Here is a 24,075-nt window from a genome sequence, read left to right as displayed (position 1 = left end):
TTGAAATTTAGACATCATTAAAGCTTAAAAACTTACAAACTAAAGAGTCTCAACCAATTTGTTTCAAATATATATGAAAAGGTGCTGAGAACCCCAGAATCTTACAGAATCCTGTCCTATAGGGTCAGGGACCTAAATTCCTTCCTTGCCTATCTGTGGTTTGGTGGCTTATTGTTTTTACTCTGAACGAGGTCTTTCCACTGTGGTTTCATCTTCTGCCTTCTGTGGGACTTCTTTATCTGAACATTCAGCACCCGCTGACTCTAGAGGACAAGGTCTCTTGAGTTCAGGATTTATATCAACACTTCCTTTTTCAATGTGCACATATTCTTGCAGGTCTGATTGGTCAGGAGACATGCTGACACTGGAGAGGTTGCCCGAGGAATTTCCAGATGAAGTTACAGCTATATCATCTTGTTTTACAATCCGTGCTTGTAGGCTTTTGGCTTCCCAGCCAATGCTGCTCTTGTCTTCTGTTTCCTTCGCTTTGTGGGAAATACCATTGGGTATTGGGAGGCACGTTGTGGTTTGTTCCCCATTCTCTGTTGTCTCTATATTGTTTCCTTGTGCATTATTTTCAAGCTTCCTCCTCTTTATCTCATCAGACATTTTAGTGTCCATGGACTCAGGACTAGATGGCCCCTTTTCCTTTGACAGGTCTAGGCTCCCCATTTCCTCAGATCCACTAGAGGAGCCCATACTGCTCTGGTTAAGGGCACATTCTTCCAGGTTAAGGGCAATCTTCTCTACATCAGAGGTGCCCTGGCTTTGTTCCTCTTCTTGGCTAGACTCAAGTCTTTTTACCTCATATTTCCTTTTTTTACTTTCCTTTGGACTCTGAGGCCTTGGCTCCTGGTCTCCAGCACTCTTGGTTGCAACTTTCTCTTCCTGCTCATCAGATGAATTTGACCTTTCTCCCTGTCCCATCTCACACATCTGCAGCATGGCAATGGGGTCTTTCTTGTCCATCTGATTGACTTCAGAAACCATACCATCCCCAACAATCTCTTCCCTCACCTGAGTCCTAATTTGGTCTTTCTCTATTCCAACCTCATTTTGGGATCCAACTGAACCCTCTTCTTCAAGACAGTCCTCCTGCTGTAGAGAAGGTGGAATCCCATGTTCATATTTCTGAAGTTTCTCTTGTGGCCCCCAGACAAATTTATATTGGGGACTAAAGTTCTTCCAGGCATAATAGACAAGTTTTCTGCGCTCCTTCTTGTTTCGGACTGTGAACATAAAGTAATCCAAGGCACTCTGCTTGACGCTTGGCAAGTACTGATGAATAAGGGTCTCCTCCAGGAAGAAATGGACCAGGGGCACCTGGTAATGTTCATAGCCCATCTCGCCCAGACACTTCAGGATGCGAGTGATTCGGAGGTTGTTGTGACTGTGCCTGGAAGAGAGGATAAAATTTCCAAGGATGAACAGAAAGGGACAATAGGAATTCTTCCCAAAGCACCAACCACAGCTGCAGAAACTGATAGCAAGGTCTGTACCCAAGATGAGGCATGATTTAGAGGACTTGGAATACTCTACATATAATAAATGTTAGCTGAATATTTCGGTTTAAAGTGCTACTACTGCTATGTGACATCCTGTCCCTGCTGTGTGGCAAGTGTATGATGCTAACCACAAACAAGTCTCTATCCTATTGTTTACTTCTCCACTGTGAGGTCCCAGTCACAAACAGGGACAGTTGAATTGACACACAGAAAGACAAAGGTGGAATGTCTCTCTGTTTTAAGCCAGTGTCATAGGACCAAAGGATTTAGGGCTAAAAGGTATATGAGAGATACAGTCTAAACCAGTGATGGGCAAACTTTTTAAAGAGGGGGCCAAAGGAAAGGAAATGCTCATCTGTCAGTCTGTTTCTAAGGCAACTCTTTCAAAGTTTCACTGTATTGTATCCTATTTATTGTATTCGTCAGATTAGGAATAATGTCACTCTGCCAGACAGAACCCTTCTGGGGGCCACATCTGGCTCTCGGGGCTGTAGTTTGCCCATCACTGGTCTAAACCCTTCATCTTGCAGGATACAGAGAAGTGAGTTCCCCAAATTTACACATCCTTAGTGATGAGATTTGAACCCAAAATCTCTAAGTCCAAATTTGGTGCTCCTCCTATATACCCTCCATGGGTATATGGACCCAAATCTATAAACCCAGATATAGTATATAGGAAAGAACTCTGGACCATGGAAGTAAGAATTTGTTCAAGTCCTGGCTTCACTACTTGGCTAGGGAATCTTGGGTAAAACTCTTCCTCATATGTAAACTAGGATAAAAATAACTGTAGTACTCATGTCATAAAGTTGTCATTCCACATCAGAATATTAGAAAATGTATGTAAGGAATTTATGAACTGCATTGCATTTAATGGCAAGGACAACTTAATTATAAGTAGGGCACACCATACTGGGTAATTAGAGATTCTGCAGTATGAGAGCCCCATCTTGAGACTAAAAGGAGAGAGGGATGAGGGACAAGATCTAAATTCCATTAGATCCAAACACTTACAAGTCAAGGTTCCGAAATCTCTCCTGATAGTTGTCAGCCTTTCTTACTTTCCCCGTTTCTCGATTCTCCAGCTCAATTCCATAGAAATCTAGCATGAGTTCATATGCTTGAACAAATCTTTTCATGACATCTGCAGATTTTTTAAATTCCTGCAACATATAAAATTCCTGTCTCTATCAAGATGAATGGCAATAGCTCCCAGGGATGAACATCCCCATTTTCTTTCCTAGAATCAAACATTCCCCATTTTCCTTCTATCTTACATCAAGAAAACATTAACACATTCATAGATCTAGCTTGAGTTATTACAAAGGACACAAGCCATTCTCCCATACATAGACTTCCCTTCATCGCTACCTCTTTGGACCCTAGTTTCTTCAAAGTTCAGCTCTAACACTGCTTTATACATGAGTCTTTTCTAGATCTCCCTAGCTGCTGGTGCCTCCCTACCAATTAATTACCTTGTATTTATTTTGTTTATACTTAAATGTTTTCCACTGTAAGATTTAAATCAATATCCAATAACTCCAAGTATTATACTTTATAAGATTTATTAAAATCACTTGAAATAAAAGAACAAAAGTAAAAGCTTGAGTAAAAGAAAGCTTTCCCAGCCACATTCATGGGGAAAAAAGCAAGAGAGGAGGGGATCCATCAAAATATATCCTCCCTACATTAGTATGTAACGTGAGAAGGAACATGGGAAGCTGAGATTTAGAGTCCTGGGGAGCAAATCCTAATTACACACCATCCTCTAACCCATAGAATAGAAACTCCTGAAGGGAAGAGACAGTTTCATTTTTGACACTATTCCTAATGCTTGGCATATAGTAAGCACATAATAACTCCTCCTTGGTTGATTTGCTCAATTACTTATTTTAAATAGGAGGAATTGAGATCCAGAAAGAAGAGTGGTGATGGGCCCCAAATTATACAGGTAGTAGTAAATGACAAAACCGGGATTTAAACCCAGACACTCAGATTCTAATCCCAGGACTCTTTGCAATAAAGATCAGGAAACATTGCCAAATACAAATTCTGAAGACATTTGTTTTGGAATTTTGATCCCTGAGGGCAGCTCAGTTTATGACAAATGCAGTCAAATTTCTTACATTGGATGAACTTCCTTACTGGTATGAAACAGCCTGGATTATGGAAAAGATGGGGTTGTTATACTACTGTTAAATGCATTTTTAAAATTCTATTCAATAACTCAGCTCTGACAAAGTGGATCTATTACAGTCTTTCTTTAAAGTAAATTTACTTGTAATTCATCTCCTGGCTGTGAGACTAAATAAATGGCATCATTATCAATAATAACAATGGCTAACATTTCTATAGTGGTCTAACATTTACAAAGCACATTACATGCATTATCTCACTCAATCTTCTTGACAATCTGGGGACACAGGGAACTCAAGCACTGCCACCCCAGCCAGGAAAAATACATTGCGCCCTTCACACAGCTAGTGAGTGGGAGCATCAGGCTCTCATCTTTTCTGGTGCTCTTATTCTGGTGAATAAGGATCATTTATATACTGTTTAGACTGCCCAGGAGTGGAAGCTTCTAAAATGCTTAAAAAAACAACAACAACAACAAAAAAACATCCAACCCATACGTTCTTATTTAGAATCAATACAAGTATTGGTTCCAAGGTAGAAAAACAGTAATGGCTAGGCAATGGGGGGTTAAGTGACTTGCCCAGGGTCACACAGCTAGGAAAGGTCTGAGCCTAGATCTGAATTGAGGTCCTCCCAACTCCAGGCTTGGTGCTCTATCTGCTGTGTTACTTAGCTGCCCCCTAAAGTATTTTAAAAGAATTTCTTCCTCCCCAAAATCCTTAGCAAACCCTCTCCTCCCAGGAAGTACATTCATGGGTAGGATTTCAATCTAACCCACCTGAATACAATTTAGAACCCACAGTGTTTCACAATATGCTATAAATCTTTCCTTCTTAGGGCCACAGGACAAGTTCCTACATCCCATGTTTGCTTTTCAGTCTAAGAACAATCTCTGAGAAAGGTTGATTTCCATCATATCCCCCTGGCTCCAAAATGGGCCTTTTGGATCTAACTATGCCCAGGGAACTTTCCATATCTCTTTTGGGCAGAGAACACTGAATGCTCTAAAAATTGTCAAATAAGATTATGTTGAATATCAACAGTGCCTTCTTGTCCAACACCTCTCTTACATGAAGCCAGCAAGAGACACTTATACTGACCAGGAAGTTCTATAGCTTACACAGACACACAGAGCTTCTCCCCCAACCTCTTCCAGAACTATAGAGACATGAATCATCTGCAGAGATGCCCTACCTCGATTTCTCTGAGGGTCAGGGGCTTCGCGTGCCAATTCACTCCTCTCTCCCGCAAAGGGAACAACCTGAAGGGGAAACAGAACTGCAAAGTCATTCAAAGTCACAGGAGAAGGGGTTGGGCCAGGGAAGGGAAAATCCAAGAGGAGGAATCCCTGAATAACTCATCATAGACCATTGGTGAGGAGTCCACAAGAGAGACCAAGTGGTGGCACAATGCATCTGCAACCAGACGGGCACTGGCTTCCACAACTAGGTTCACACACGCTCTCTGTCCTATATAGACACACAAACACACACACACTCACAAAACCCACACACAAATGCACATACACATTTGACCCTCACAACAATCCTGGGAGGTGTGTCATTATCTCTATTTTACAGTTGAGGAAACTGGAAGCAAATAAATGTTAAGTGAATTGCCCAAGGTCATATAGCTAGGAAGTGTCAGATTTGAACTTAGGTGTTTGGCCTTGAAGCCCAGTTTGCCACCTAATTGCCTACTATCATGCCCTGCTCGTAAGTGGGTACTTAATAACTTTTTTTTTAAACCCTTAACTTCTGTGTATTGGCTCATAGATGGAAGAGTGGTAAGGGTGGGCAATGGGCAAGTCAAGTGACTTGCCCAGGGTCACACAGCTGGGAAGTGTCTGAGGCCGGATTTGAACCTAGGACCTCCCGTCTCTAGGCCTGGCTCTCAATCCACTGAGCTACCCAGCTGCCCCCCCTTAATAACTTTTTAATGGATTGCACAGATTCCTTACAACAAACTGGCAAGGTTGTTGTCCAGTTGGGTCCAATTCTTTGTGATCCCCCGCCATGGACCATAGCTACCTAGGGAATTTTCTTGGCAAGGATACCAAAGTGGTTTACCATTGTCTTCTCTGGTAGATCTTTTGTTAGGCAATCAGAGGTTAAATGACTTGCCCAATGGTCATAGCTAGGAAGCATCTGAAGCTGGATTTGAATGTAGGTCTTTCCGACTCTAGGCTCAGTGCTCTTAACCACTGAGCCACAGCTGTCCCTACAGTCCAAATGTTATAGTCCAGTCACCTGGACATCACATGGCATTTTTTTACACTATGCTCTTTAATATATTCATGTTCTATTTTGAATTATTTTCTGTACCTATTTTATCTCCCCAATTAGACTGAGTATGGCATGAGGACAGATACTTTTATCACTAGTCCTGCTCTGTAACTCAAAATTGTTTGACATTTCCCCCAATATAGTTTTCTTCCTTTTCTCCAGTCTCTGCTAAATGCTTTTCATTGCCAAGGCCAACTCTTCTAATTGTACCCTTGATCATCTATCTCCCATCCCATCTCTTCTGGCAATCACCCTGGCAATTGCTCCCTCTTCCTTCTCACCTCCTCCTCACTGCCTATAAACACACCCAGCTTTCCCAGACATTTCAGAAATCCCCATAGATCCTCTTATTCCCTTAAGAGATCATCTAAAATCTTCCCCCTTTCATAGCTTAGCCAGAAAAAGCTGTCTACACACATATCACCTCCACTTGCTCTTTGCTAACTCCTCAACCTTTTATCTAGCTTTATCTGAAGCTGTTCTTTCCAAATAATCCCTTTCTTGTCAAAATGGCTTTTCTTTCCCAATCCTAATCCTCCTTGACCTTTTTGTAGCATTTGACACTATTGACTACTTCTTCCTCCTCCCAAATATTTTTTTCTCTGGATTTTCATGCTGTTGCTTTCTCTCTTGGTTCTGTCTGACTACTTTTCCTCAATCTCCCTCTCTGGGTCATCAGGTGTATCACTCCCCCAAACCAGAGGTTTTTTTTTTACCCCAAGGCTTTGTCCTGGGTCTCCTCTCTATCTTTTCTCTTCTGACTTCCATAAGATCCCATGGGTTCTATACACCAATGCTCACCATATGTAGAAATCTCTCCTAAATACATGCCACTGGACAAGAAGAAGGTAACTCATGGGTTCTATACACCAGAACTAAAAAGCAATCTTGGTCTCTCCTGAGCACTGTTCCTACATAACCAGTTGGCTAATGGATTTCAAATTGGATATCCCACAGACATGTCAAAAGCAACATGTCCTAACCCAATCACCGGTACCTTCTTCTCAACCCTCTTTATTAGCACCTCCCTATTTCTCTACCATCCCTCTTGTTACCCAGGTTTGCTGCTCTTCCCCCTCCCACAGCCAAAGAATGGCTATGCCTTGCTGTTTCTACCTCTGTAATGCCTCTTACCTTTGTCCCTTTCCTCTTTAACTTCCACCCTAGTTCTGGTCCTCCTCACCTTGTCAGGACAACTGCAATTACTTCTTAACTGATCTCCCTTACTTTGAGTCTCCCACCTTTTTAGTCAGTTCTCACAGCTGCCAAAGGGATCCTTACCATTGATATCTAATCCTATTATTGCCCTGCTCAATGAGAGCCTCTTGGCTATAAGACCAAATACAAATGCCTATTTGGCACTTAGCATGTTCTAGCCTGCCTTTACTGACTTCTTATTTCCAGTCATATACTCTATGGTTCAGTCAAATCGGGCTTCTTGCTACTCCTCACCCAAGATACTTGATCTCCCATCTCTGGGCCACTGTGTTATGCTGTCCCATACTATGCTCACAGAGCTCTGCCTTGTAGATTCCCTCGCCTACCTGAAGCTTAGCTCCATGGACACTACTTGAGGTCTTTTCTGAGCCTCCTCCCTAGATGCCAGTCTCTCTCCCTGTGCCCAAATTAGCTGGCATTTGCTTTGTATATATGTTGCATTTACTAATATGTGTCCATTTTATCTTCTAGGCCAAATGTAAATTCCTAGAGGGCAGGGAGAGTTTTATTTTTTGTCTTTTGATTTAGCATGGTACATAATAGGCACTTAATAAATACTTGTGGATTATACATTTTTGAGTCATCCCCAATGCCTAGGAAAGATCTCTACATATAGTGGGCACTTAGTCACTATTTAATGAATTAAGAGGGCAGAGCAGAGGGAACACTGGTCTTAGAATAAGAAGATCTGGATTCTAGGTCTAATTTTAGTATTAACTAGGTGTATGACAATAGGAGAAATCTTTATACTCTTTCTGAACCTGTTTTTTCTTATCTGTAAAATGGAGCTAGTAATACTCATTACTTATCTCACAGAATTCACACGTGGAATATAATGGGAAAACTAGAAAATATTCTAGAAATGTGAGATACTATTACTATTAAATAAATTAAAATAGCTATCTTCTCCAAATCATTAGGGAAGTATCTGACTGGATGAAAGAAGTGAATAGGTCAGGTAAAAAAGATTTAATCGAGGGCCTTCACTGCATTGGACTGGTACCCAGATAATATCAAAAGACCTTCAGTCAGGTATGGTGGTAATCTTTGCTACCAGAGGACTGAGGTTATGGATTTCTTGAGATAATGAACTGAGCTGCAGTAAATTAAGCCAGCCAAGCGCATGAACTAAGGTTGGCATTACTATGAGGAGCTCCCAAGGGGTAGAGTGGGATGGTTACTAGATTGTCTAATGAGGGATTAACTATCAAAACCAGAAACAGAGCAGGTAAAGTTCCCCTGCCAGAGGGGGATTGGCCCACGAGTAGCCCCTTCACTTATAGCCTAGATGAGATGGGGAGACCCAATCTTAACAAAACCAAACCACCTCCCTCTTCTATTACATGCATAGGGTTACCTCACTCACCACTGTATGTAAGAGTGGTTGTCCTCTAGTCTGTCATAGTCCTTTCTCCAGTTCTTCAGGATGTCCTCAATATAATGGCCTACAATATACAAATAAATACCAGAAGTTACATGGCAGAATCTACACCAGCTAGACCTCTAGTACCTTACCATGTTGATACCTGAAGCTATTATACTAGCTGAAGAGTCAGAAAACAGGTATAATGGCTGGGCTTTTTTGAGTGCTTGTGAAAAAAATTTAAAAATTGGGAAAATAATTTTTCTGCTAAATTTTTCCAGGCTGTCATGGTTCTTGGTATGTCCAGTTGAGAATTATGCCAGTTTAGTGACTCTGAGGGTAAAGTTCTAAATTACAGTGGTTCCATCAAAAAGTCTGTTTTCCCTTTTTATTCATCTTTTCCAAACTGATTGGTGAGGTAAAGCCTCAGTTGTTTTCATTTGCATTTCTCTCATCATTTTGTTATACCCTTGATAAATATAATAGATACTGCAAAAACAAAACATATATATACAACAATATTCTTTATCTATTGGAATATTTTTATTTGATGATTAAGTACATAACTAAAAAAAAAGTTACATCATACTTTTCTCCCAAAGTATAGAAAAATTTAACAGTAATGTTAAATCTATAGTGGGGCAACTAACACAGGTTACTTAAAAAAAAAAAAAGGTAACCTAAACTTCTGTTGACCTAGGCCAAGAAGTAAAGAAATGTCAACTAGAATAGGAATAGTGAATAAATAATGAACAGGCAAACAAATGTATTAATCTTATTTTTCAATTAATTTTTAGAACCCTTGCAACTGGGTAGCTCAGTGGATTGAGAGCCAGACCTAGAGTCGGGAGGTCCTGGGTTCAAATCTGGCCTCAGATACTTCCTAGCTGTGTGACACTGGGCAAGTCACTTAACCCCCATTACCCAGCTGTTACCACTCTTCTGCCTTGGAGCCAATACACAGTATTGACTCCAAAACAGAAGATATGGGTTTAATTATAAAAAAAAAAAAAGAAAGAAATTTTTTTTTTTAGAACCCTTACCTTCCATTTTAGAATCAATGCTGTGTATTGGTTCTAATTGGTTAGAAAAGTGGTAAGAGCTAGGCAATGAAGGTTAAGTGACTTGCCCAGGGTTACACAGCTAGGAAGTGTTTGAATCCAGATTTGAACCCAGGACTTATAGTCTCTGAGCCTGGCTCTCAATCCACTGGGCCACCTACCTGCCCCCAAACTTACTACTTTTAAAAATGCACAGTATAGGGCAGTTGGGTAGCTCAGTGGATTGAGAGTCAGGCCCAGAGATGGGAGGTCCTGGTTGTTCAAATCTGGCCACAGATACTTCCTAGCTGTGTGACCCTGGGCAAGTCACTTAACCCCCATTCATTGCCTAGCCCTTACCACTCTTGGAATCAATATACAGTATTGATTCTAAGATGGAAGGTAAGGGTTAAAAAAAAAAAAACGAAAACACAGTAGATATGTCAACAAAACCATAGCTGGTTGATCCAATGAAACACAATGTCAAGAAAGGGACTCATGTCAATGTAGGGTCATAGGTAGTTAGGAGCTGAGTTAGATACATACCATTGGGTGAGAAGGTAATTTCATTTTTATAAAACTGCAAATTCAACATTTCATCATTGGACTCTTCATCTGTCAAACCCTAGAGAAACAAAAAGGTGTCAAGAGGCGGACAAATCACCATACGCTATCCGCTACTCAAACGAAAGGGATCCATTAACAAGCATTGACTATGCCCCTGGGTCTATTTTGTTTTACTGAAGGGAACAGAACCTGTGTACTGAAACAGAACACTAGAACATTTGAGGAAGGAGGAAGTTCTAGCAATGACTTCATGGGCAACCTGAGAAGGGGAGTCAGGTGGGAGACTCGGCGGGAGCGGATAAGTCACTGGGACGCTTGGCTCCTTCTGGGGGCAATTCCTCACGCTAGGCAGCTTTGCTTGTTTTAACCTGCCTCTGCTTCCTACAATCTTGACAATCCACCCCAGCCATCAAGTGAGCCTGTTATTTTGCTTGTGTGGGAATTCTTGGTATGGGATCACTCTCTGGGACGCGGATTATCGCCACTTTACTGGTTACTTAAAGTCTTAGGAAGTTGGTTGGAGGATGGGGAGGCTGAAACATCCAAATGTTAATAATAATTGCTAGCGTTTATGTAGTGCCTTAAATTTTACCAAGTGCTTTATGTGATTATTCCATTGTTACAGTATCTCATCTAGTCCTCACAGCTGTAAGGATGGGATTTTGTGCAAAGGAGATGAAACCAAAGGAGGAGAGGACAGCTGCTGGCAGTTTCTGACAGTTGCTGACAGTTGAGACCAGTAGAAGATTCTGGGGAATTTCTCCCAGGAGAAAGGAGAAGAGAGTCTTCCGGCTGAGGGCTGGGAGGAGTAAGGAGGGAGAAAACCCAGCTCTGATTGGTCCAGAGGCCTTGCTGAGGATCTTTCTCTTGGAAATTGAAACTCTGATTCCCTGATCACAGCCATTTCATCACAACTCATCCTTCAAGACCACAACCATTGAGTCAGCTCAGATTTTGGACTCCATTGGAAGCAATCTCTTAGTCTCCTTCACCCGTTACCCATCCTTGCTGAGAGACCCTTTTCAAAGCTTACAATTATAGGAAAGGATAGAAATAGAAATAGAAGGGAAAGGGGGGGGGGGAGCTTAGGAGTTAGAACCATTAGGGTTCCAACCTAAGTGATGGACCCCTTAGGAATAGCTAAGAGAGCACCCCAAAATCCCTCTGCCCTTCACCCCTTTCCTCAATTCCTGATTTGAGGATAATAAAAGCCATTTAACAGTCATATTGTGTTCCAGTGTGCCTGAGAGACAATAAGGGAAAGAGGAATCACAGTTTGGTCTGGCTGCCTTCATCCTTGAGCCAGACCACCCACTGTGAAAATAACCGACCTTTGGGGAGGTTTGAGTGAACCCTGTCCTTATTCAGGATCGGATTGGGCTACCACATACCTCCTCTTGAAGGGAAGTATTGCCCCCAACTCTTGAGTGGTGGCATGACCATCTAGGTTACCCAGTTTTGGGGTGACACCCCCTTAAAATCTCCCAGTGTGTATTCGGCCTCGGGAATGCTGGAGGAGAGTGCCACCACAGAGACTCTGACTGACACTCACACACTCACACATTCTCTCCCCCCGCCCCAGCCCTTTTATTATTACACAGCTACCCTGAGAAGTAGGGGTGCTTTTTATCATCTCCATTTTATAGATGAGGAAACTAAAGCTTACAGATATTAAGTGACTTCATAGGACATACATAAGGCAGGTTTTCCTGACTCCAACTACAGCACTTGGGGCACTTGGTCTCATGCCTTGAAAGCACTCAGTGTTAAGTGATAGTGCCCAAGAAACAAAAAGACAAAAATGAAATGGGAAATTTACATTATCTCAAGGGAAATAGCAAGTACCTAAATATGTGTGTGTGTGTGTGTGTGTGTGTGTGTGTGTGTGTGTCTGTACACACACACACACAAATATCTATCTATCAATGATGGGCAACCTTTTGAGCTTGGTGTGTCAAAACTCGCCAAAAAACTGAGCATAATTCAGGTGGTGTGTCGCTTCGGGAAAAAAAATCATAATTTCATGATATTTATAGTTTAAATAACAAAAATATATAATTGTAATATATAACTGTATTTAAGAAACCAAAATAGGTAAATTAATATAGGTAGAATTGTCATCTATAGTGCCCAGAGTATCTACACTTCACTACAGCCAATGTTTCATCCTCGGCATGTGGCCCCATACTTCTCTGTATGTGGCTGCATGTGGCTGTGTGCCATTGAAAATGGCTACGTGTGTCAGTGCTGACATGTGTGTCATAGGTTTGCCATCACCAACACACACACACACACACACACACACACACACACACACACACACAAAATAAATAGAAAGCACTTCGTGGCAAGATGTTATAAGCATCAGGGTGGATCAAGGGAGGCTTTAGGCAGAATGTGTCCCCTTGAGCAGAATTTTGAAGGAAACAAGGTATTCTATGACCCAGAGAGGAGATGGGGACTGCATTCCAGGCACGAGTTGTTTTAGTTGTGTCTAATTCTTATGTCCCCATTTGGGGTTTTCTTGGCAAAGATACTGGAGTGGTTTGCCATTTCCTTCTCTGGCTCATTTTACAGATAAGGAAACTGAGGCAAACAGAGTTAAATGACTTGCCCAAGGTAACACAGCTAGTGTCTGAGACCAGACTTGAATTTACATCTTTCTGGCACTAGCTAGATGCGCAGATATGGTGGACACACAGGTAAAAGGCACACAGATAGGAGATGGAGTGTCATGTGTAAGGAAGAGCAAGAAGAGTAGTCTATGGAAAAAAGAGTAATGTGTGTTTAGAGCTCATAAAGGAGATTAGAGCTGGATACATAGGTGTTAAAGGGTTATCTTCGGAGGGAGGAAGGAAGGCTTCCAAGACTTACTGGGTATTGACGTCTGTATCTCTGCATGTCCTGTACTGCTCTCCAGTTTCGGCATCCTATCATCCGATTCTATAAAGTGAAAAGAGAAAATGAAATCCAATAGGAGGAAATTCAGGCCTGGTTATTATAACCAATATTTTGCCATCTAATGAGTGTTACTACCAAGCAAGAGCCCTCAGAATAGTTTACCTTTTGGTTTAGGGTAAAAATCTATGGAGTGAAGACAGTCCAGTTGAAAGCAAATCCTAACTCTCTGTGTAACTAGGCAAGTCACATAACTGCTAAGTTTCCTCATCTGTAAAATGGTCAGAATAGCACTTAGCTCCCAAAGTTGTTTTAAGAATAAAATGAGATAATATCTGCAAACTTGCTTTCCAAACCCAAAGTATGATATAAAATACTAGCTATTATTATATGACCATAGATTTACAATGATTATTTCTGATTTCTCCTTATGTTTATATAACATTTAATACTTCTACTACTACTAGCTAGCTAATATTTATATAGTGCTTTTAAAGATAAAAGGCACTTTACATATATTAATTCCTTTAATCATCAAAGCAACTCTGTGAGGTTTACAGGTGAAGAAAATGCAGCTAAGAGGTAAGGTGACTTGTTCAATGTCACAAAGCTAGTGAGAAAGTTTCTAGTATTAAGTATTTTTCAAGGTAGTAAGTACTTTGAAAAAGCCACCTACTAATAGGTGTCTCTACTTTTTCTTCTCATTCTCCTCTTACCCCTTTCAATTTGGCTTCTGTCCTTATTATTCAACTAAATCTGCTCTCTCCAAAGTGACAATGACCCTGTAGTTGTCAAAAACAATGGCTTTTTCTCAAACCTTATTTTTCTCTGACGTCTCCATGGATACCTTTAATCACCTTCTCTGAAATACTCTCTTCTCTCTAGATTTTCGGGACACCACTCTCTTGGTTCTCTTCCTATATCTGACCACTCTTTCTCAGTCTTCTTTGCTGGATATTTTTTTTTAAACCCTTGTACTTCGGTGTATTGTCTCATAGGTGGAAGATTGGTAAGGGTGGGCAATGGGGGTCAAGTGACCTGCCCAGGGTCACACAGCTGGGAAGTGGCTGAGGCCGGGTTTGAACCTAGGACCTCCTGTCTCTAGGTCTGACTCTCACTCCACTGAGCTACCCAGCTGCCCCCTGCTGGATATTTTTTCCAGACTATCCCCTCTAACTGTTTCAGTGTCCCTCAGGATTCTCTGCTGAGTTCTCTTCTCTTCTTTCTCTATAATACTTCACAGGGTGATCTTAATACCTTCCATGGATTTAATTATCATCTCTAGGCTGATGATTTTCAAATCTACCTACTCTGCCCCAGACTCTCTTCGGATCTGCAATCTCTTATCTTCAATTGCCTTTCAGGTGTCTTGAACTGAGTATCCAGTAAACATATTAAACTAATGGAACAAATGAAACTCTATCTTTCTCCCTAAACTCTCTCTTATTTCTACCTTCCATTACACTATTGAGGGCAACACCACCCTCTCTTTCCCTTGTACCCACCATGGTTCAAAACTTAAAGTCATCCTGGACGCCTTACTACCTCCCCATCCCCACCCCGGCCCCCCAATATCAAACTGATGGTCAAGGTCTGTTGACTTCAGATCTTTGCAATATCTCTTGAATATGCCCCACTTTCTCCTCTGACTCTCACATCTTAAAATTCAGGTCTAAAGTACTAAAATAGCCTGCTAGGGAGTTTGCTGGCCTCAACTCTTTCCCCATTCCAATTCATTCTCCATTCACCTACCTGCCAAATGATAGGTCTGACTATGTCATCTCTCTATTCAATAAACTACAGTGGCTCCCTACCATTCCCAAAACAAATACAAAATCATGTTTGACATTCAAAGTGTTTCATAAACGCAACTGCCCAATTATCTTTCCAGGCTTCTTACACCTTGTTTTGTATTATATACAATCCAAGGAACACTGGCCTCCTTGTTTTCTCAGTGTCAAGCATTTTCTCTAGCTGTCCCCTATACCTGCAATACTGCCCTTCTTCACCTGGCTTCCTTTAAGTATTCACTAAAATGCCATCTTTTACAGGAAATCTTTCCCAAACCGTATTAATGTAGTGCCTTCTGCCTGTTAATTATTTTCTATTTATCTTGTATGTAGTTTGTTTGTATATATTTATCCACATGTTGTCTTCACTATTAGACTGTGAGCTCCCTGAGGGCAGGGGCCATCTTTTATCTCTTTTTGTATCCCCAATGCTTAGCAAGGTGTCTGACACAACAAAGTAGGTGCTTAAACAATGCTTACTGATTGATTACATGCAGAATCTGAACTCAAGTCTTCCTGACTCCCAAGTCCAGCATTTTATCCATGATACCACAGTAACAACACATCCCAACTTCTATTTAATTCTTGTTCTTGTTCAGTCATGCCAAGACTGTTTGTGACACCGTGGACCACAGCACACCAAGAGTATCCATGGGGTTTCCTTAGCAAAGATATGGGAGTAGTTTGCCATTTGTTTTATAAGTGGATTAAGGCAAACAGAGGTTAAGTGACTTTCTCAGGGTCACACAGCTAATGTCTGAAATCAGATTTGAATTCTGGTCTTCCCGATTCCAGACTCAGTGCTCTATCCACTGAGCTACCTAGGTGCCCATGGTTATTATGTGCAAAGCATTGTGCCAAGCACTTGGCAATTATTATCTCATTTTGATCCTAAAAATAACTTTAAAAATCCTTTACCCTTCTGTCTTTTTATCAATACTAAGTATCTGTTCCAAGGTGGAAGAGAGGTAAAGGCTAGGCAATTGGGGTTAAGTGACTTGTCCAGGGTCAGTCACACAGCTAGGAAGTGTCCGAGGCCAGATTTGAACCAAGAACCTCTCATTTCTAGGCCTGACTCTATCCACCTCACTGCCCCTAAAACAACTCTTGAGAAAACTGAAGCAAATAGAAGTCAAGTGACTTGTCCAGAATCACAAAGCTAAGGCTTTGTTTGAGTGTTTGAGGCTGCATTTGAACTCAGGTCTTTCTTTCTTTCCTTAAAAAAAAAAAAAAAAAAAAAAAATACCCTTACCTTCTAGCTTAGAATCAATACTGTTCTAAGGCAGAACAGCAATAAGGGCTAGGCAATGAGGGTTAGGTGACTTGCCCAGAGTCACCCAGATAGGAAGTGTCTGAGGAACTCGAGTCCTCCTCACTCCAAGTCCGGGGCTCTATCCACAGTGCCACCCAGCTGCCTAAACATTCCAGCACAGTACAGTGTGAAGAGGGCATGATTTGGCATCAGCGCTCTTAAGGTAAAATCCTGGCTCTGTTACTCTGGACCTCAATTTCTTCATCTGCTAAAAAAATTTTAAAAATTAAGAAAAAAATATAGGGGTTGAACTCGATTGGATGGATGCCCTAGAGCTGATTATGGTTCTAAATATAGGATCCTATGAATCCTGTGAGGTAATCAAAGCAGGGATTCATAACCCAGTTGAAGACACAGTAAACAGTCACAGAGAACCATCTAGTGACTCGTCCAATGTCACAACATATTAGTGCCTGAGTTAAGGATTCACATCTCTTTATTGAAGGGTCCCGCTGACTTTTCCAGAGCTCCCTGCAATGGTCTTTGAGGGTGCTAGAATTACCGTTCACTCCCCATCCTGCAGAAGGAATCATCCCTCCGAGGCCCCCCTGTGCAGAGGTGGTGCTAAGGATGAAATGCGTTCTGTCAGTGCGCCCTCCCCCATCTCTGAGCCCCCTGGCTCAGCAGGCTGCCTGAGAGAGTGGGCGAAAGCCAAGAATAGAGCCGAAAGCTGGGAGCAGCTGAAATGAACAAGCCATCAGGATAATGGCAACGCCTCAGACTTCTCCAACAAGAAATGATGCCTCATTTCTAGCCGCTGAGAGCAGAACGAGACTCCCTTAAGGTTTCGAGCCCCTCAACCCAGTGTCTCAGTTCTTCCTGGCATCAAGGAGATGGCAAATTGAAAAGGCAGATCAAACAGCATTGCTACAAATCCCAGCACGTCTGGTGATGTCATCAAAGCCAGACTCCTCTAATTCTTGATCTGGAAAGCCCCAGAGATTAGCTAGTCCCAGTCATTTTACAGATGAAGAAACTGAGGTCACAGGATGGAAAGTGACTTGCATGTAAGGTACAGAGTCAAAATTTGAACCCAGGTCCTCTGACTCCAAATTCAGTCCTCTTTCTCTTGTACCACACCATCCCCTGAAAGAGCAAAGATAGAACATAGGGACTCCTACAAGTAAAGTATGTGTTCTACAACTGAGCTACATCCTGAAACCTCAGTCAATGCCCTGGTCATTTCGATCAACTGTTACAAAAGTGCCTATCTAATCTAAAACTTGAGTCCCTCTGTACCTTGCTCTGAGGGGATGTGACCTGCGAGTTTGATTGGCCCTAAATGGTTTTCAGCATGTGAAAAGAAAAAATTGGAAGATGACCAACCTTTAGTTGATTAAAAGTCATTTGCAACTGTTGATTGAGATAACCCCAACTCAAGGACAAACTGAACCAAGAAGTCCAAAAGCTGCAGAATTGCCACACATATTGGCAGAATCTGAAAAGAAGAGAGCCCCATCTGGGCTGGAGACAGAGGATAACAGGTTCAGGTTTATGAACAACAGAATTTGGCATGAGGAGATAAAAATGATGAAATAATGACAGGAGCAGAGGGACTAGGAAGTATGGATGAGATCCAGAATGAGGATACCATGGTGTTAGAGAACCATTTCAATTTCGATTCTTAGACCCTTAGAACAGATTAGAGTTTTACAACCTTAGAATCAGACTCATGGAACCTTAGAATCATAAGAGCATTTCAGTTGGAAGACTCGCAGCTAAAGCTGAGGTCTCACCTTCTGCAAGAAGCCTTACTGGTCCCTCCTCAATCCTACTGCCTTCCCTCTGTGGATTGTGTTCTTTCTGCATGTTGTCTAGATCCCTATTAAAGAGATAAGACTGTGAAAGCAGGGGTTCTTTTACTTTCTTTGTTCACTAAATGCTGGACTGTATTGGAAGGAATTTTGGAGATCATGGAGTTCAATCAATCCCCTCATTTGATGCTTTTGAGGGAATGATGCCCATGGAGGGGAAGTAATCAAAAGTGGTACAACCAGAAAGCGGCTGAACTGAAACTTGCATCTCTATTTCCTGATTCCTTTTGTTGTCCGGTGACTTTTAGGGGGAGAGTGATTTCCCTACCAATAAGAGGGCCTGAATTATACTAGTATAGTCCAGTTGGAAAAAGCATTCAAAAAGAGAGCAACTCGTTATGAATCTGGACTAATATCCAGGTGATTTTTAGCAAGCCAGTCTCTCCAGAATTCGGTTCTGCAGCTTTAAAAGGATGAGGTTGGCTGAGATGATCTCTAAGGTCATTTCACTTCTAAGAGATTGTGAGTCCATGTCTCCTGAAAACTAAGTTTTCTTGTCCTTAAGGAGCTAATGCTTTTTTCAAAAGACTCTGTCACTTTGGAATGAAGGTCCTCGAGAGTAGAGTTATAGAATCATAAAGTTAGAGCTGGAATGTACCTTAGAAACCATTGAACCCAAGCCCTTCATTTTATAGAGGTAGAAACTGAGTTTGAGTAAATTCAAATGACTAGCTTAGGGGCATACAGCTAGTGCCTGAAGCAGGATTTAAACACAGGTCTTCCTGACTTAGTCTACTGCCCTTTACATCACATCATGCTCCCTCTAAAAAAGGCATGTGCAAGGGACACTTGTGACAGAAGTGGTTGTAGCGGTAGAATGTAGAGTTGGTTGGCAGGTACTCTTTCTGTTCCATCCTTTCTGTAGGGGGGACAGAGCTGAATCCTTTCCAAACTTTCTTATCACCTTTGGCGTAGGGCAGTCAGTTACCACCCTCTCCTTCCTGTACCCTTTACTCCTTTAAATAAGGCACACATATGTGTACAATTATGTGTAAATTGAGTTTTATTGAATACCTACTATATGTATGTATTCTATACATGCCTACGGTTTTTAATTTTCTTTATCACCAAGTGTGTGTGCATACACACATATATGTCACAGTAAATGTTTCCTAAATAAATGAATGAATGAATGAATGAGCCACCTTGATATAAGAGAAAGTTTACTAACAAAGGTCCTAGTCTCTGCTTCAGTACTACAGCAAATTGGGGGATCTAGGGTAATCTTTGGACCTTGGTACCCAGATCCATCAAACGAGGGGAGTTCAGGTGATATAGAAGATTCTTTCAGTTCTTTCTTTAAGTGCTTATTATTTTCCTGCCCTCACGGAGAAAATTGTAACACTGTCTTATGGGAGAATGGCAGAAGTGAGGAACATTTATGAAGTGAATGAATGAAAAAAAAAAGCGTTCATTAAACACTTAATATCTTTTTTTTTAAATGCTCTCATTCACTCTTTTTTTTTTTAATTTTTAAACCCTAATATCTTTTATATATATCATTCTATATTAATTTTATTTGTTACAGGGCTAGGCGATGGGGGTTAAGTGACTTGCCCAGGGTCACACAGCTAGGAAGTGTCTGAGGCCAGATCTGAACCTAGGACCTTCTGGTTTTAGGCCTGGTTCTCAATCCACTGAGCCATCCAGCTGCCCCCACTTAATATCTGTTAAGTCCTATGTAATGGGCTAGAGATATAAATACAAAAGAAAATACAGTCCCTGATCTCAAGGAGCTTATATTTTAATGGGAGAAATAAGAATACATATCAGGAGGGTCAGCCAGAAAAGAACATTTTGGACAGTAGGATCCAAGGGTGGGGAATGGAGCCCAGGAAGGGTATACTAACATATCTTATCCTGAGGCAATAACAGAATGATTTAAACATGTCATTGTTTCAAATCTGAAGAAAGTGCGTAGGGAAAGAAGCTGGGGAAAATGGACAAAAAGGAACAAGCTTATTAAAGTATGGCTAGTGTTTTCCTGAACTAATAAGTAAGTACTTTAAAGGCAGAACCTAAATCTAGGTATTCCCTTGAATAAGGACAGGCTTCTGGACAAAAATAATTATTTAACAAAGATTTGAAGGTCTGAGGTATTTAACTCTTCCAGCTCTGACATTCTGTGACTAGAGTTGTATTTTCTTGTCTTCTAAAAACCAAGTTAATTTTGCTAACTAAAAACAGTGGCTATTTTTGGAAATAACTTTTCTAATTCAACTTCTAGAACTGGACAACTGATAGTCAGAGGGTGAGTCAAAGGGAAACTGGAGAAACCAAAAGGAAAGCTGGCTACTCCCTCCCCACTAAGTTTCCATTTCTTTTTCCTTTAGGCCTACAGATTTCTTTTCTTCAAAGTCCACGGAAATAGAATAGAAAACAAGTCCTTTTATTGTGACAGGAGAATGAGATACAAAAGAGCATGTGACAGAATGAATGATATAACAAAATAACCACTGACTTGATTTGTGCCTCAGTTTCTTAATTTGTAAAATGTGGATAATAACTACTTACCAACCAACTTTAAAGACTGCTGTGAAGAAAGCACATAATTCAAGGTGCTTCAATTTCCAGGATAAATCCTGGGGTCAATACAGATTCTTCCCAATGCCCTCCCCAGCCTTCTGGAGCGATCACTGCTATTTAAAAAGATGACCCTGGCGTCTAGAAATCATAAACACAGATTGTAAAAGAACCTTGGAGAAGATTCAGTCCAAACTAATTTTAAATGGGAGGAGACTAAGATGCAAAGAGGTACAACATGGTAGAGTGGGTATAGGGTCCAAAGCCCTGGATTTAGATCTCAGAATGACTTAACTCTACAATATCAGGCAAGTCATATTATCCTTTCAGACTGTAGTTTATCTTTTAAAATGATGTTGGACTAGATGGTCTCTCAGGTCCTTTGCAGCTTAAAATCTATTAAAAACAAGTATGTAAGGGCCTACAGTGTGCAGAGCACTGCGCTAAACTCTGTAGGAGACAAAATTTATATAAGACATTGTCCCCATCCTCATAAATTTTTTAGGAGAATCAAATACCAATAAAGACAATTATAACACATAGTAGTATGTATTAAGTATGCTGGAAGGGTAAAAATTATTAGTGAGGCCCAGGAAGATGAGGGAAGATTTTTATGGAATGAATGATAAATAATTTGTACTTCTAAGAATCAGTAGGAATTCAAAAAGCAGGGAAGGGATGTTTTAGGCACAGGTATGCCAGCACAAGCTAAAACACAGAAAAGGTAAAGTGCATTTTGCATTTAAAGGAGAAAGGAGTTCAGCAGTCCAACTAGGGTGACCAATGAGTGGAGGGCAATAATATGAAAAAGGGCAGCAAAGGTTAAGATGGCATCAGGCTGTGAAGGGCTTTGAATGACAGGCAAAGGTTTCTGAACTTTACTTGATGGTCAAAAGTGAAATAGCAACTACTTTTTAGTGGGAAAGACACAAGTAGATTTGTACAGGAAAAGATTATCATCATAATGAAAGATGGATTGGAGGATGCTATGGTAAGCTTATAGTAAGGGAGTGATGAGAGAGACAGACTTGAGAACTGTCTGAATCTGAGTTAATGTAAGAAAGAGAAGAAAATACTAGAGGTTTCAAACATGGAAGCCTGAGTGAATGGCAGTACTGACAGAAATAGTGATGCCAATAAGAGGAATAGGTTTGAGGAACAAAATGAGATGTTTGAGACATTTTGAGTCTGAGGAATCAGTAGGAATGAGCCAGGGTGTCTTGTGGGAAGTGTGAGATTTGAATCTGGAGCTTAGAAAAGAAGTCAAGGCTAAAAATACAAATTCAGATCATCTGGATAGAGATGGTACAGTTGAAGTTGTGGAAGTAAATGAGATTGCAAAAGAACAGAGGAGAGCCAGACCTTTGGGAAAGACCCATATTCTACTGCTCAGGTATGGCTTTTGAAGTTAGAAGACCTAAGAAAAGAGTGTTGGATGGAATTGGAATTCTATGATGTCTAGGATGCCAAGGGACGGAGGGAATTGAGGTCAACTGTGTCAAAGGCTACAAAGGATGAGGACTGAAAAAAACAAACAACAAAAAAAACCCACCTCCTAGACTTTCAGATTATGATCTGCCACATTCTCGAGGTCACACAGATTTGTGGTAAGGCAGAAGCCCTAAAACATCCACTCTCTTAACTCGTTTCTATATCTCCTAAGCATATGAGTACTAACATACAGGCAGACATGTATACATACATACACAGTTTCTGAAGTCCGTTTCTGACCCTATCCTGGGACCCCTTAGTCCCCAAATTCCTTGAGGCAAACCCACCACCAAAAAAACCCCGAACTGTCCAGAAAAAGTTAACTTCACTAGCAAGACCTGAAAAGTCGGAGAAGAGTCCAGGGCCAGGGCTTCCGCGATGGGAGGAGCTGGACTGGGGGCGGTGCGTGGGTTTGGAGTAGCCCATGGCTGTTCCCGTAGCTCCAACCAGCTCTCGGGGTAGGCTGGGGGTGGGGGTGAGGGGTTTGGGGCAAGGAAAGCCGGTTCCCGGGGGGTGGGGGGTAGGGGGGGCAGAGAACATCTTAAAGAAGCTCATGAACCTGGGCGGCAAGTGCCTCCTAAAGAGTACCGCTTGACCGCGGAGGGTGAATTTGGTTAGTCGCCTTATAGAGCCCAAACTACTCCCGGCTAAAAGATAAAGGCGGGCTAGCGGCGGAAGTGGGGACAGGGACAGCGCGAGGGCTCGGGGAGGTTTGGGGTCAAAGCTGGGGGTAGGGAACAGCAGGAATAGAAAGGATCTTTAGTTCGCTCGTCCACTCTCTAGATCTCTCTCGGCCCCACGCCCTCTGGACAAAGTGCAAGCTCCTGGAGACTCCCGCCCTCCACAGGCCCTGGCCATCTCCTAAGGGCTTCACCTGGAAAGCCTGGTTCCCGCGCTGCTGCAGCCTCGGCTTCGCTTCCTCCCTGGTCTTCCTCTCCTCCTTCTCCTTTTCCTGCTCCTCTTCCTCTTCTTCCCAAGTCGAATCGCAGTCTTCGTCGTCCATGCTCTGTGCAGCAGAGGTTAAAAGCCTGGGTCACAACCGGAACAGGGAGCGGGAGAAGACGCTGAGGTGCGGAGGTGTGTAGGGTTCAAGGGAGGTAGGCTGGGGTGGCGAGGGGAGGAGAGAGGCCGGCAGGAAAGGAAAGAGAAGCAGCGGAAACGAAAGCGAAAGGAGGAGGGAGGACGCACTGGGGGAGGAGATTTAAAAGGAGAGCCGCGGGGGAGGCGCAGCCTGAGCCCGCCCCTGGGGTGGGGAGAGCCGGCGGGGTTCATTGTATTCAAACCTCCTCGAGTGCTCGGGTCCTTTTGCTCCGCCTCCTTCGCCTCTAGCCTCTAGCTTAACTCCTGGTTGTAATATAATTCGGAGACCAGTGGCACGTTTTCCCCTTTAGATTGCAGTTGTTTGCTATGATATTTGTTTATCAATTAGTTAGTACACTGCTTGGGGGAGGGGGTTGAGAATTTGGTTTAGGATTTTCAAGAATGTTACAATCCATGATGGAATTAAGCATACAGCGTGCTAGACCTGACTAGGGCGCTGAGAAGTGGCGTAAAAACGTCGTCAAGGACGTGGATTCGAGAAAAGGAGGTGGTTCAGTCCCTCAGTCCGGTTGTGAGAGTCGGCAATAAAGATCCTGAACGTTACATCCGTATATAAGGAATATTAAAAGAATGAGGAGACGGCACCCGTGGATTCATAGGAGGTCATGTTGGGGGGGGGGGGGGGTGTTGGGATGGGGAGGGAAGAGGGAGAAGAAAGGGGAGGAAGAGGAGAAAAAGGAGGAGGAGGAGGCTGAATGACAGTACGATGGAGAGTATTCATCGAAGTAACAGAAAATGACAGAAGTTTGAACAAAATTTTCTTACTGTAAATATAGGGGCTAGAGGAAATATCGCGCCTTTTTTTTCTCATTTGCCTTGGGGTAGTTGTTGAATTTCTTTTTCTGTGACACATATTCATCCCCCGAACCAGTTTTCTTTACTCAGAAGTTATCTTAGTCGCCTCTCCTGGAAAGAGACGGATGGTCACAAAAAAACTTCTAAAATGTTCCTCCTAATGAATCAACCAACCCTGAAAGATAAGCAACCCCAGTGGCTAGAATTTGGGGAAAATTGTCTTCATTCTGCTCCCTG

At 42.0% G+C, this 24,075-nt stretch overlaps 1 protein-coding gene across 2 annotated transcripts; it reads right to left on the bottom strand.

Annotated features, from left to right (window-relative positions):
* Positions 1 to 55: 55 nt before the first annotated feature.
* Positions 56 to 23,008, bottom strand: OGFR (opioid growth factor receptor). Of its 2 annotated transcripts, XM_044663875.1 has the most exons (8): positions 22,817 to 23,008; positions 17,441 to 17,578; positions 12,989 to 13,057; positions 10,094 to 10,172; positions 8,511 to 8,589; positions 4,836 to 4,902; positions 2,520 to 2,668; positions 56 to 1,396 (listed from the first exon to the last, which is right to left on the bottom strand). In XM_044663875.1, exons 1-8 carry the CDS (start codon positions 22,943 to 22,945, stop codon positions 178 to 180), a joined length of 1,929 nt encoding a protein of 642 aa, XP_044519810.1. In that variant the 5' UTR covers positions 22,946 to 23,008; the 3' UTR covers positions 56 to 177. The 2 variants fall into 2 exon arrangements, with proteins under 2 accessions (XP_044519810.1, XP_044519811.1); XM_044663876.1 differs by lacking the exon at positions 17,441 to 17,578 and having other exon boundaries at positions 63 to 1,396.
* Positions 23,009 to 24,075: the final 1,067 nt, after the last annotated feature.

Source organism: Gracilinanus agilis, chromosome 2, assembly GCF_016433145.1.
Source record: "Gracilinanus agilis isolate LMUSP501 chromosome 2, AgileGrace, whole genome shotgun sequence".
NCBI lineage: Eukaryota > Metazoa > Chordata > Mammalia > Didelphimorphia > Didelphidae > Gracilinanus > Gracilinanus agilis.
The sequence above is the reverse complement of the archived record's forward strand: the minus strand, read 5'-3'. Positions and strand labels throughout refer to the sequence as shown.